This window comes from Camarhynchus parvulus, chromosome 1 (assembly GCF_901933205.1).
Source record: "Camarhynchus parvulus chromosome 1, STF_HiC, whole genome shotgun sequence".
In the NCBI taxonomy this organism is placed as follows: domain Eukaryota; kingdom Metazoa; phylum Chordata; class Aves; order Passeriformes; family Thraupidae; genus Camarhynchus; species Camarhynchus parvulus.
The window spans coordinates 19,036,302-19,050,667 of record NC_044571.1 but is presented as its reverse complement, the minus strand read 5'-3'; the positions used below and the strand labels follow the sequence as shown (position 1 = coordinate 19,050,667).

General features: G+C 39.0%; 1 protein-coding gene across 2 annotated transcripts in view; it reads left to right on the top strand.

Annotated features, from left to right (window-relative positions):
* FRMPD4 (FERM and PDZ domain containing 4) overlaps positions 1-14,366 on the top strand; it is a 292,864-nt gene that overhangs the window by 249,399 nt on the left and 29,099 nt on the right. For both annotated transcript variants that reach the window (XM_030950574.1, XM_030950563.1), the window contains exon 5: positions 13,193-13,238. In XM_030950574.1, the coding sequence (XP_030806434.1) occupies positions 13,193-13,238 (46 nt within the window). The remainder of the gene's footprint in view (positions 1-13,192; positions 13,239-14,366) is intronic.

Here is a 14,366-nt window from a genome sequence, read left to right as displayed (position 1 = left end):
AGGATTTGCAAGGTTTAAAAGATTTCTAGTAGCTGGATTATTTTTTGTAGAATAACAGATTAGTAAATTTGTACTATTTTTCATTATTTTTATTCTTCTCTTGCCATGTGTGACATAAGGACTTAGTACATGCATGTGGGCAGTTTGGTGTCTAGTCAGGGCTGCAGGTGATAAAAACACATCATCAGTGTCCTGTGACCTCTCTGTTTAGATCTTTCTCTTGGTCTCATCCTCTTTTTGCTGACTTAAAGGCCAAAATTATGCCTGAGGATGGACTCGTAACTGTTTTCCTCACTTACATGTATGCAAAAAACTACTGACTTGTAGATGTAAAGAATCTGCCAGCCAATACTCATAATTTGGCACTCTGGCATTAGCAGTAAATGTAATTTTGAAATAATGATTCAATTTGCTTTTTACAAATCACATTTGCAGTCTAATTAGACTCAAAAAAATTACTTTGTGGCTACATAATGAAGAATATTATGTCCATTGGAACATAGAGATATAGCGATTTCTGTCAGACTCAATTTTGAAAAGTCTATTTTTAATCTTGAGGTTTGACCTATAGCCCTAAAGAACATATATCCTTCCATGCTAAATCTGCTCCTATGTCCCCTTTGAGAACTGAATTTTAAAGCACGTCCTTGGAACAAGGAATTTATTCTTGCACAGATAGATTGTTGTCAGTGTGTACAAGTGAAGCAGATTTTTGAAGCGCTTTTTTTTGGTGCTTATCTCATGATTGCAGCTGAAGTGAGGGATATTTGTGATGGCTTAAGTTCATGAACTAGCTTTAAATGAAAGTCCTCAACATACTATGGATGAAACACAAGTACAAGCTGTTCAAGAGGAAAATGGGATGTTCATCCAAGAGAAAAAATCTGCAGACCCCAAAGGTTGTTCTTTATAGGAGTTATTCTGTAGGAAGGGTACCTTCATGCTGCATACTTCTCAAACTTGGTGAAGTTGTTTACATGGCTAATACAGGATGCATTTTTATGCAGAATACCATGAGTGGGCCCAGACTACAAGAGCAAGCCCTGCAATATCCAAAACCCAGGTAGATGACTCAAGGTGCCTAAAACCCTGTGTGCGGCTCAAAGAGCCTGTTCTGTTTGTGTGTTTGACAGGCCAGGGTAATTTCTGAACAATAAAACTTCTCTCACACATGATTGAAAGTTCGCCTTTATGAGCTCCAACTCTTTAAAACCAAGCTTTTAGCCCAAACTAGCTGCCATAACCTTGATGAGGATGGGAGAAGCTATTTGCAGCTGTTCCTCTGATTTCAGAAAGCATCTAGAGATGCTTTGGCACTTTGAGCTGTGGTACCTCATGCCCTGAGACAGCTCAAGGTGAATCTCCAGTTTGGCTGGGTGCAGGGGGGTGGCTGGTCGTGCTGGCTGGACCAGCAGAGCCGCTCGGTTGCCATCTCTCTCTCGACTCATTTGTAGCTCCCGGTGAGTGTCTGAGTGCTCCATCCCAGAGCCCTGGCACAGCGAGCCCGGTATGTGCCCAGGGAGATGGTCACGGACAGGCCTGGCTCCTTCAGAGCGTCAGCCAGAGGCAGCAGCGGCCACGGGCCCTGCCCCTTCGCCACCATGGCTTCTGCTTAGAGAGGGCTTGCACAAAACGACTCGATTCACTGTTTTGTGTTGAGTAATTGCTTGACTCGGCAGAGCAGCCGTGCCGGGAGCAGGGGCTGTGCCAGGACAGGCTCTGTCCCAGCGCCGCCGCTCGGAGCCCCCACTGCAGGGCGGCGGCTCGGGCTCTCCTGCGGGCCGCAGCAGCAGCGCCCCATCAGCCGCACGCTGAGCAAATACAAGTACACCAAATAAATTACGTACGAAATACCTATGAAATCAATTTAGTAAGTCACTTCGGGTCAGTCCCTTCTTCTTTTTCCCCTACACCAGTACGCATCTTCCCTCCTACCACCTTCTGGCTGCAGCTATGAGCTATGGAGTCACCTCCCCCGTGAACAGCTTCCCTCCTCCCCCTGTTTTCCTGAAGAGCTGGGTTGTTTTCCTGTCCTTCCTTCCAGCCCTGACTGTTACCCGCAGCTCCTAAGGAGCGGGAGAGGACAGGGATAAACTGGTTAATTTTCACATTTTCCTTTTTTTTTTTTTTTTTAATTTTTTTTCCCCTGCGGAGCTCGGCGGCGCTGCGAGGGCGGCGCTGCGAGGGCGGCGGGCTGGGCGGGCCGGGCACGGCACCTGCGCCTGTGTGAATCGTGTCCCCGAGCGAACTTTAATCTGCCGGGTGCGGGTGCCGAAACATCGGCTCGGCTCGGCAAGCGTGGGCGGCTTCAGAACCCATACTGAAGAGACTGGCATCGTATTTTTACTGCTGGTGTTACCCATCTAGACTAGAGCTCACATCTCTGTGTCCGACTGCACTGCAATTATGTCTTCATTTTCTGTGTGGATAGAAGAATGCAACCATTCAGCATTTTATGCTTGGTTTGAGTCTGCAGGGCAGTTTTCTTCTCCCCTTTTCAAACATTCGTTCCCCCTCTATAATTTACAATATATTTGCATTTATCAGGGAAGACTTTTTGCTAAAGTGTAATTTAAGTTTTATGTTAGCAACCATGTTTATAAGCAGCATACATTTGCTTTGAAAGTTTTCAGAGACTCATACTAGTCTCAAGAAAAATTATTAAAATTATAAAAATAATTGTTAAAAAATTATGTATTGCTCTAGTGTTACATAAACAGGAGAAAAAATAAAGGGTATAGCAGCATAAATGCATTTTTAGGTTAGCCAGCATAAATAATAAGATTTATTAAATGCCAATAATATGATTTTGAAAGATTGGACAAAGCTTTAAAGAGAAGAGATTTTTAAAGTTTCATCTAAATGATTTTAGCACAGTAAATAAACTTTTCCTTTTAATAAATCTTTTAAAAAGGGGATGAACCTTTGGATTTGAAACATTCCAGATATATGGTATATATTCATGGCAGGACTTTTTAATAACTAATGCAATTTAACGAGAACAAGTGGTTAATTGTCCAGTAGAATTTCTGTCTCAATTTCTTTTCCTTTCAGTCTACTTCTTAAATAAATTAAATAATGTGGGAGGATATAAATATAACCAAAGCGTTTCCACTTTGAGACTGCTGTCTGAATTACTATGCTGTATGAATGGTAGCTTGAGAACGTAGCCCCTTTGGCTGCTCCTCCAAATCATTATAAAATCACATTTGCCATCACTTATACTGTTCCAGTGGCACATGGATATGTCTTTGGCATCTGACCAATCAATTTTCTATTCCAGATGCGGTAAGCAAAAATCATTCTGCATCAGTCTCTGCATCTCAGTATCCATCAATTGTCTAACCTTGCAGATATAATGATAATTACAGTAATACTAATAATAAAACCCACAATGCTCAAGACACTGCTGGAACTTTTCTTAATGAGGAATTGAATGAGTCTTGTTTTGTTCAAACATTCACTTCTTAAAACCATTTCCAGCAATCTCTAATTATTTAAAACATTGTTCTAGCATTGTGTTCCATAACAAAGGATTGAGATGCTCTTAGATTGGATGAGATAGTTTGGTCCCAAAAAAGCAGATAAGACTGAAAAGCAAAAGTTATAGTGTTCAGACGTCTGAAAGAAAAATGCCATCACTTTTTGAACGAATGTGGGTTTTTTTAAGAAACAATGATAAAGCCAATAATATTGAACTGAGAACAGTATATAATATAATGCTTGAAAATACAGTATTCTTCAGAATTCAAGAGGTTTATCTCATTTCCAATTGCATCTTCCTCTTCTTAATTTCTTTTTCTTTACTGGTGAGTTACTTTGAGCTGAGATAATGCTGTGAAGGACTTCCAACACAAAATAACTCTAAGTGAATGTTATGCATTATTAATAAAAACTCAGATAACTCTCTAAAACAAGATGATTCTAAAGCATTTAACATTTAATCAGCAAAATTTATTTCATGTTCTGCTTTTTGAAAAGCATTAAAGGAAAGAAAAAATTTAATAGCTGCAGGGATGAAGGATGTGTGTGAATGCCTGACCTTTCATTACTACATACACAATGCCCAAATGTGAAAATGAAAATGCCAGTGCCGTACAGATTATGAATAGCAGCTGTAATGGTTTCTAATGCTTCAGTACAAATGAAAATGAAGCTCTGATCATAAAAGATTATGGTTAATTTGTCACATAGTAAAAATATCTGTAAGATTTTCTCATCTTTAGTGATCTTTCGTCCTCTTTAACATGTAGCTCCAATAAATCTCTTTTGCAATTGTACAGATACCAGCATTGCTTCGCTACACTTTTTGACATCTTCAGCTATCTTTTCTTTTACTTTCTTATTTCCAATTTGAAGTATAATTCTAAAGTATGTGATTTCCTTGTTTCTCAGCAAGGAACAACAAGTCATACTAGTGTTTATTTAAGTCATTGATGTAATTATTTATTCAAGGTGTTTGGCATTAGATAATGCATTTTATTAAATAATTGTTTTTATTGATTTCTTAACATCCATAGTATCTAGAATATACTATACAAAACTTTACAAAATACTGCAGCAGAATGTATGGTACATCTTCTCTGTCCAAAGTATATGTCAAAAATCAGAGTAGGGGAGGAACTGTTGGGAGAATATACGTGCTAATGAAGCAATATTTGCATTATATTAGTATCAGTATATCAATTGCCTACATTTTTTGAAGACCAGGCAGGCAAACAAGAGCTCTGTTAGAGGCAGTGTTCATTGTGAAGACAGCAACATTTCTTTTTGTGCTCCAGAAGATGCTGTGGCCATCCCAGCAAGGGGTCTTTCCTTCAAATCCATAGGCAGTCACTCTCCAGTCCAGCTTTGGATTGATGGTTTGTGACAGCAGAGCTGCACCTTGCTTGTTCAATCACCAGTGTAGTTTTAATCTGGGCACAGAGTTACATTTCTGCAAAAATAGTCATTAGCTGTGCCATGAAGTTTTTGTTGACTTCTAGGCTAAGCTTAAGCTGCTCTACCACTTAAAATGAAGAGAAATAGCCCAGCACAAATTATCTCAAAACTTTCCCTTCTTATGGAGCCTGAGATATCTGCTGCATCCAAACTAGAGAAAAAAAAATATTGCGTACAGTGATGATTGTTGCCTTCTAACATAGTGTCAGCAAAAACTGGCATTAAAAACAAGCCATCAGAAGACAGAAATTCTTTTCTAAATGAAAATTTACATAGCAGCTCTTCGAAAGAAAGAAGAAGGAATCAACAAGGCTTCATTATGTGAATGTTAGAATTATGTTTACTCCCTGAAACATCCTTTTCAATTGCTAGATCATATTGATAATCTCTGTGTTATACTGAGATAAGTGAATAGAGTAACACAAATTTCCACGGTTTGAAAAGTTGTCTCATAATACCCTTCAGCTTTAACCTTCATTATTTTATCTGTTTCCACTATAGAAACAAAAATGAAATAAAAATTCAAGAGACTGTGTGATTGCATCAAGGTGTCTAAACAAGTGCTGGAAATTCAGGAGAGCATAAGAAAATTTCTTTTATTCTAATTCAGATAATGTAGAGGAGCATAAGAGACCTCTACAGAGATGTTCTCAAGATGTTGTATTTCTTTTCTTTCTCTCTCTTGAGTTAGTGAACTCTGAACTCAGTTTAACCATCCATATATATTTACAAAAATTTAGAAGTTAGTTTAGACAACAGAAGGATGTTGTTTTTACATTTAGCATTTTTAAAATTAAACTGTGTTATGAAAATGTATGCTACTATAGAAATATCATGATGGCTCCATTTTTGAAAGCTGAACATAAGAAATGATGAAGCAATTGGAATGTATTTAATACCCATTGCTTGTTATGAGGGTCTCTGGTGGCTTCCTCAGGTGAATTGCTCATGCCACTCTTTCAAAGCATTGTCTGTCATATCAGCATTGGGGTGGATTTTTTTGAATGGTTAGAATTTACCATGTTGAGCATTTTGTTCTGGAACTTTGGTATTTTGTTACAGCCCAAGTTCCTGGACATCCTCAATCAGAATGCCAGTGCAAAGGATGAGTGAACCCAGACTGACTGTGTGGGTTTAACATCTCTGAACACAGTGGGCAGTGGGCAGGTGTTGTGTGTCTGCTGGATCTGTGCATGGACAGCTGCTGAATGGGAGAGCAGAATTGCACTTAGCTGACTTAGAAACTGTCTGAAAGGGCTTGCACAAAATGCTCACAGAAATGCCATTTAAAAGTAATTGCAGTCTGATGGAAACAGGACAGTCTGACAAATAAAGATGAGAAATTTTCAGGAGACTAGAACTGACCTTTCTATGGTGAGACCAACCTCTTCTGTAAATATTTTACTTTGCTAGTATTGTATTAAAGCTCAATAGAACTATTTCTCTATATCATCAATAGACATCTTGGGACTGCCTCATATTCATTTTCTTCATTACACTTTGAAAATTAACATTTCCTCAGAGCTTTTGAGACTTTTGCAGTTAATGATAGAGAAACTAGCACTGGAACATTGGCCTGGATGAGTGACCTGAGAGACCAATATGATCTCATTTTGTCTGCCTTTGATCCTTTAAAACTAATGTGTAGAAAGTCTAATTAGAAGAGGACAGCTGAACAATTAATTAATAGGGGAATAAGCACTACATTTTTCTCCTTGGCTGCATGGCATCTTCATGCAGCATGAATTAATTGATGTGGTGATGGTGTTGGCAATGGTATGCCAACAGTTGGACTTGGTGACAGTCTCAGTCCATCGGATACACACACATGCTCATCTGGCTCTTGGTTGTTTTTTGATACACTGACCAAAATAAGCACATACTGCTTCTGTTGGATCAGAGAACTCCAGTGTAGTAACTCCTAATAATGTTGTTGGCTCTGTTTTGAAGTTTAACCCCGAGTACTCTCAGGGGTTGAGGGAGGCCATCATTAAGTAGGAATATGGTTGTCTAAGCAAGGCACCTCAGTCAATGTCAAGTTTTCTGCATATCACCAATACTTCGAGGTGCACTCAATTAATTGAAGGCCAGTGTAGTAAGGAGCAGGTAACATTGCTCAGGAGTTAGACAGCAGTGTAATACTGCTGCTGGTATTCAAGCAGCCTGGCCAAAGCACTCCTCTGCAGCATACACAGGTATTTACTGTTTACCAACATTTTGGTAACTCAATTACGAAGTTTTAACGGCCTTAAAGTTGAAAATATGAGCACCTGGAAAACTTTGAGTATTTGTGAGAGCAGGGTTTATTTTAATAAGAGGTAAATATAATTGCCATACAGCACTGAAATTCAACAACTTTATAGGGCTTACCTTGCCACAGTGCCACAGTACAGAAGGAAACTGTGTGAATCTGGTACATGTGAAAGCTTGACAGGTGAACAGCTTTAAAGAAGAGGAGGCTTCTTTATTCTCAAAGCTTTTATTGCAAAGGTATCTGAGATGGCATCTGCTGTATGAAAGCCCACCAGTGTGCCACAGCCCTGATCTGAAGGGACCACTTCTGTCAGAGGAAGCGAGTGTAATTCAGCCTGCAGACACATTCACTCCTTGACCCCTTACAGAGATTGCCAACAAGGGTTCCAATTAGTACCAGCAGCAGACTGTGACAATTTTAAAGATTGACTTTCACACCATGCCAGGCCTTTAAAATAAAGAACATTTATACAGAACACAATTTGCTTTGACAATAATTTTCAGTATGCTATTATTGAAGTTATTTATGTTTGAATCAGAGCATCTTTTCACTCAGCTGTTTCTGCTGCTGTTTGATCCTGCAGTGTTGTAATAATCCCATCCTTATGTGTTTTATACTTTATGTGTCAGTGGTTGTTTCAACCATCCATTACTTACACAGTTTTTAGGGCTCAGGCATTCAATCAGGATTCTTGCAAAATTCCCAAGTTCTTGTGCAGATTGCTTTTGCTATTGCAAGCCCCCAGATATTTGATGGCACATTTAAATTTTAATGACTTTGTGAAGCAGCAGGCTATGCAAATTAAAGTGTAGGGTTCAGGAGTTCACAAGTTGAGGTTGCTTGGATATCAAGAGTATTTCACTCCTTTGACAGCAAGGCTAAGGACAGGTAATATGATTAACATCAGCAGACAAGGCAGCCACAGCTTTCCAAATGTGATTGTGATGTCTCTGCCTTCCGATACCAGCGATTACAATGCACCATTCTGATCTCCAAAACTAAGACCTGGACACTATGATCTTTGTATTCTGTGCTCTGTCATCTCCAGTATCCAAGTTGATGCTCATCTCTGAAGTTGTTCTTCATGTATCTGAATCCAAAGATTGGTACCTTGGCCTCATATGAGGCTTCTCATTTGACTTCTCTGTGACTTCCTCATATGACTTCTGTGACTCTATTTCATGCAGTGTTACCTGTCCTCCCTAAATTGGGACCCCAGACCTCACCTGTGTGGTGATGTACCTTATATTATGAGCCTCCTGCTCTGCTTCCTGCAGCGGTCTTCTGAGATGGAGCTGGGGATGTAATGCCATGTGTACGTGGACCTTTCCTTGCCTGCATGGTGTGATGGCAGGAATGCCCATCTCTCACTGTGTACAGGATCTTCAGAGAGAGTTCCCAGGGGTCAGCTGAAAAGGCAGAGACTGAAATCCCATTACCACTTTTCCAGCATTTGGCTCTTCCAGGTATTGGCAACCTCCAGAGAAAGTATAATTTTCTGTGTTCACCTAAAAAAATTTCTGGAAAACATCTTCCTAGGCTTGGAGAGGTCTGATTCTTCCCCTGCTGCTGAAACAGTGATTATCTATGGGGAGATGTAATTAAAAGACCAAAAGGTATCTGCCCATGGTAGCATGGCTTCCAGCTTGGTGTAATCTGTTGTACTTGTCAATTAGAGTCATGGAACTATTGCATGTAGTTTGTGTTCTGTGGGGTTACCTTTGGAAATGGAAAGGGAAGAGCCCCACATGCCGTGGCTCTTGCTGGAGAATTGTCTGGGCTTTTAGCTTGGGTGTTTTTGTTTGCACAGTGCTGCTTCTCCTGTGGCAAAAACAGCCCAGCAAACCCTTCTTAAAGCCTTTCTCCCTGGATCCCTCCACCTTGTTTCATGGGTGTCCATGAGTACTGACTTTGTCTGATAGTTTATCAAGGTGCCCCAGGTCAACTCAGGCAGGTTGGCATCATCACAGGATCTCAAGGCTCACTCTGTGTGTCTGTGCTGTGTAATAACAACTGAGAATGAGGAAACTGTCTTTAATTGGGTCAGCTCTGTCCCACCAAGGTCTTTCCAGAAGATGTCACCATCCCTGGAAATAAATATACCTGGATCTCTGGGGAAAACTCTTCCACAGGAACTATTGCTCGTGATAAAACCCTGGGGAAGTGAAATTTGTAACTTCCCTAGGTGAATATAAATACTGCAAAACAGGTTTTTCTAAAAATGTATATGCAGCTCAAATAAAAATGATCCTCAGTTGTAACTAAATTATTTTAAGGTCCCTGCCAACCCTGTGATTCATTCTATGAAATAATTTCAAATGTACCACAATAGAGTGACTTTGCAAACCCTTTGCTCATTAATACTGTGTTAATATTCATAATGCTGAAAGATAATTTCCACTTTCCTTAGCTTTGAATAGGGCATTTGAGGTAACCTGTTGCATTTTTTAGTTATCTTTTGACCCATTGATTTCCATTTCCTTGCTTCAAAAATGTAGTGTAAATATACTGCAGATCATGGCATCAAAATCCACAGTTGTGGTATTCAGACCTTTCTCATCAATAGTGTGACCCAAATTGAAACAGATAATTTTAAAATACCAGGGAAAAAGTGTTTCAGAACAAGAGTTTCAGAATTTATTGTTCATTGTGAATGAAACAGCTAAGTTACAGCTAGAAGATTTTTCTGAATTGTATTCCCTGAAAATTATATTATTTTTTATAGCTTTAATTAATTCTTTATTTGTTCATCCCCAGTGTGAAAGAAATCAAGTATTCCTCTAGTATATAAAACTGCTTAAAGCTTTAAAATTAGCATAAGCAATGTTTCATTCTTCCCTCTTTAGAGCAACATATATATTTATTCTATTTATATGCTATATTTGCTGTAGGATGCATATGAATAACAGACCCACTTATTCTATTTGGCTCAGGTACTGGGATTCCCCCATGTGCCTCACCTGCCTTTGCCCTTGCTCTCTTCCAGCTAGCAAGAAGCAGAAGAGAGGCAGTGATTTCCAGCCTCAAGTTCACAGGGGCTGCCATTGCAGCTGAATGTTAATGCCTCATGCAGCTCGAGATGCCTGATACTTAGTAATGCAACTTTAACCTTTATAATAGACATAATTTGATTGTCAAACCATCTATATTCTCTTCTTGTTGCAGCTGTGAGGAGTAGTGAGAATGGACAGATATAATCACCATGCAGGACACGGAGAAGGACAGAGAGATGAATCACAAATTCCCATCAGATTTTTCAGCCTTGTTATCACCATTTGATTCTAATGTCAGGAAATGAAAGAAACATGAAGATATTTTGTTGTGATGTTGGTGTTAGCCAGTCAGATGGCAGAGCACTCAAAAAGTCAGCAGCTTGTTTTCTAAGCGGGTATTGCAGATGTTTGGTCTTAAGTGACTCTAAAAGAGCACAGAAATAATTAGGTAGTTGTTAAGTGAGTATGAAAGGTATTAAAATTACTGTAATATAGGCTCTTTTTAAATTTAAATTAAATGAGGAAAAACATTTCAGGGTGAAACTAAGACTGCTATTGGGTTTTTATAGCCTTTGCCACTGTGTTTCAGGTGTTGTTTAAAAGACATAGTTCACATTTCAGTGTGATGATGTACATTGTTTCTGTAAACTTCACTGTCTGTATGTCCTACTGTCACTTGGGGACATAAGTTTGTCCACATACATTTGAGCTACAAAACACAGAGATCATCACACAGTCAATGATTCCATTGTTTCTCCATTCTTGTGACATATACAATAAACGGTACAACTGGCAGTCTCCTGTGCTGTGCAAGGTTTACCATGTAGATCCATAAGATATGCTAGCCATACCAGAAGTGATAAAGATGAGCTCTCCTGCAGAGTTTTGTCATCATTAGTTGAGGAAGTTTTCAAATGAGCAATGGAGTCATGACTGAGTACTGCAGATCAAAAAAGCTGATGATTAAATATATACTTCTTTTGGAACTGTGCTGTGTTTTGTATGTAGCACAAGTTTTATAGGAGATGTTTACTCTGGTGATGAGGGATTTGTGTGTAGTGCTTGACACCAACTTTTTGAATGCGTAACATGATTGTGTCCAGATACTCCAAGGGTCTTATTATAGCCTCAAATGTTGAATGTATGGTCCAGAGTCTAGCATCCTTTCACACAAATGAAAGTGTTTATCCTGCAAGAAAGTCTCGTCCACCAAATATATATTTTGATCTTTTTGTTAAAAAAAACCCCACTTGCTAATCTAGCATGAGTCTTCCCTAGCCTGACACCTGGACAGGTTTAATCCAAGAATAATGAATGGCTGAAAAACATTTTCAGAAGAAGCTGATTTTAATTTTTAAAGACAACTCTCTAACATAGCTGGACTGCAGGATGCAGTGGTGGTGGGGTAGTCATGAACAGCATGAGAAAGGTAAAGTAGTGCGTTCAAAGTAATTGAAAGGATCATTTGGTCATGGTGCAGTTATCCCAGTGCTGCAGTTTATCCCAAACTAACAACTGTGAGCCTTTCTGTCTACTAGCCTGCCTAGGTTAAGATAGCAATCATAATTGGATAGATGTGGATAGCACAGAGATTATGAGATTCTTGAAATAAATTACCTTTCTCAACATGCATTTGTAGATTCCCAAAAAAATGCGGCAATGATACAAATATCTAATAAAAGAAGCAAGAAATTGAAACTCCAGCTAATTTTTTTTAGTTACATGATATTAGATTATACTTTACTCCTTACCTGACTGATGGCTTTGGCAAAAGTAGAATTTGTTGTCCCTGTTGGCATTTAGTAATGTGTTTGCTTCATCAAGTGTAGACTGGCTTTCCAGAACACTTTTCTGACTAGGCCTTCATTCTCTCCTCCTTTTTTTTTTTTTTTTTGCCTTTTGGCTTTTTAAGTTGCATATCAGAGTTATCATTTTGCCTATAAGGTGACCCTATAAACAACCAATACAGTATGATTTTTTTAGTTAGTTTTGCTCAAGAGGTCAGGCATGCAAAATCAATTCCTTGACAATTTAGCCGGGTGGTAAATCGTGTAAATAAACAATTTATGTTTGAAAGTAGTAAAACCAAGAGAAATTTAATTCTATCTCAACAAAATGGCAACTGACCTTTTCTTAACTAATATCACCCACTGCAACCATCTGATCAAAAGGTAAAACAAAAGATATCGACTGTGATTGTCTTTTCTTCCTTCCTTCCACTTTACTTTTCCACAGTTATCTACTATCCCCATCTACCCACCAAGAATTAATATATATGTATTATTTGTCTAGGCCGCTTGGTCACATCAAGATTCGTAATAATTTCCTCTCTTTATCTTATAAATCAGTTGTGGATTTTTAGAGATTTTCATATGTTTTGCATTTACTAGTTTCATCATAAAGAAGAGCTGTTTAAATTGAAAGAAAAACTTTTCCTTAGCAATCCTGTAAAAACTCATAAATTCTAATGGGAGAATTCACCAAACATTAGTCTTTTCCCACCCATTTAAAGAGGTGAGCTAGAGAAGGAATGGGGGTTAAATTTTGTCCTCATTTTTGTTTTGAAAAAGAATGCTGCTGTTTCAAACAGATTTGGCTTGAAATGTACAAGAGCTAGATGGTATAAAAGTGACTTGCATTTGTAAAGTAGGTAAAAGAAATTAATGGACTACAGATGCTGAACCAATGCAATTAATCAAAGGTTATTTCATTCTTGCTAGAGACAACTGTTATTGCAGCATGCAGGTTACTCTGATGAAGCAAAAAGTTTGTAACATAAACTGCAAAGTTAGGCCAATTCAATTTATTAGATTGGAAAAAACTTATTTCGTAATATCTGTCATTATTTTGGCATATTATTAATCTCTGTACTACTCTGCTATGTCATTGTAATAAACATTCTTCCACATTAATGCAGTTTTCTCCATTAAAAAGAAAAGCTGGTTATCAATAGGGAATAAAAGTATGACTTTACTTGATTTTGCTTTGTTTTTTCTTTTTGTAGAAGCTGCAAAGAATCGATCCTCCTTACTGTTGTTCAACCTTACCCTGTAAGTATTGTCAATGTTTTCTGAATTAGTTTCCTAGCAACATAGCAGCTTCTTTTTTCTGCCCATATTCTGCTTGTGTCCCTACATTATCTGTGCAATAAAAAGAAGTGCAATAAGGGCTGTGTCTATTAAAGGTGGTGTTTAAGATGGCATTACTGTGTCCTCTACTCAAAAGCTACATTAGTAAATTAAAAAATAACAGTCTTTAAACTCATAGTGATAGAGCAGAATTCTGAGTTCTGCTTCAATTTCTTGTTTGTTGCATTTCCTGGGTTTTTCTTGATTCTGCCCTGGTCCCAAAAAGTTACACTGCTGCAGCAAAGCAGCTGTACTTTGTCTAAGGGAGGGCTCTGTCTGTATCTCCAGCCTGTGGAGGTGAAGGGAGAGCAGAGACAGACAGACAAACATGTAAGGTTTCCTTGAATGGACTGGGAGAAACTGCAGCCCATTCAGAGCTGGTTGATGCAGTGTGACTTTGCAACTCACTCAGTGGTTTGTGGGAGTGGGCTCATGACCTGTCAGCTCAAACCCATCTCCCATGAAAAAAGGGGAGAAGCCAAGCCAGGGGAGGAAACTCATCTGTCCATGCACAGCCATATGGACATTGCAGGCTGCTGAGGGGCCTCAGCCATGCATCAGGAGTAATTCAGATTCAGCAGGTCCATTTGGCTCCCTGTTGTTTAGCCTGATACACAGCAGTTTTCATTAACAAAGGATAATTGCATCCTTTTCACGCAAGAATAAGAGATGAGGTGGATTTGACACAAAGACTTGAAAAGAAGTTTATCTGATGAAGCTGCCAAAATGTACATTTTGAAAACTGTGTGTCTCTGTACTAGTCATTAGCCTTTCTAGTTAGATTTGAGGTGGCCATGCAGCTTTACTTGTCCTGCATCTTTCTAGAAGCCAGTTTGCCCTGCACCTGATTCGTGGGGGAAGAGCGTGCATTCCAATTCCACAGCAAAAACGGGCAAGGGCTGTCACTCTGCAGTAAGACCTCTGTCAGGAACATGATCTGGGATCAGGCCAATATCAGTCACCTTAAATGAAAATGAGGCCTGGTCAGACTAAATAAAGAGCCTATCTGCCTGTAACGCTTGCTGGTTTACAGCCAGTGGTTTAGGTCAC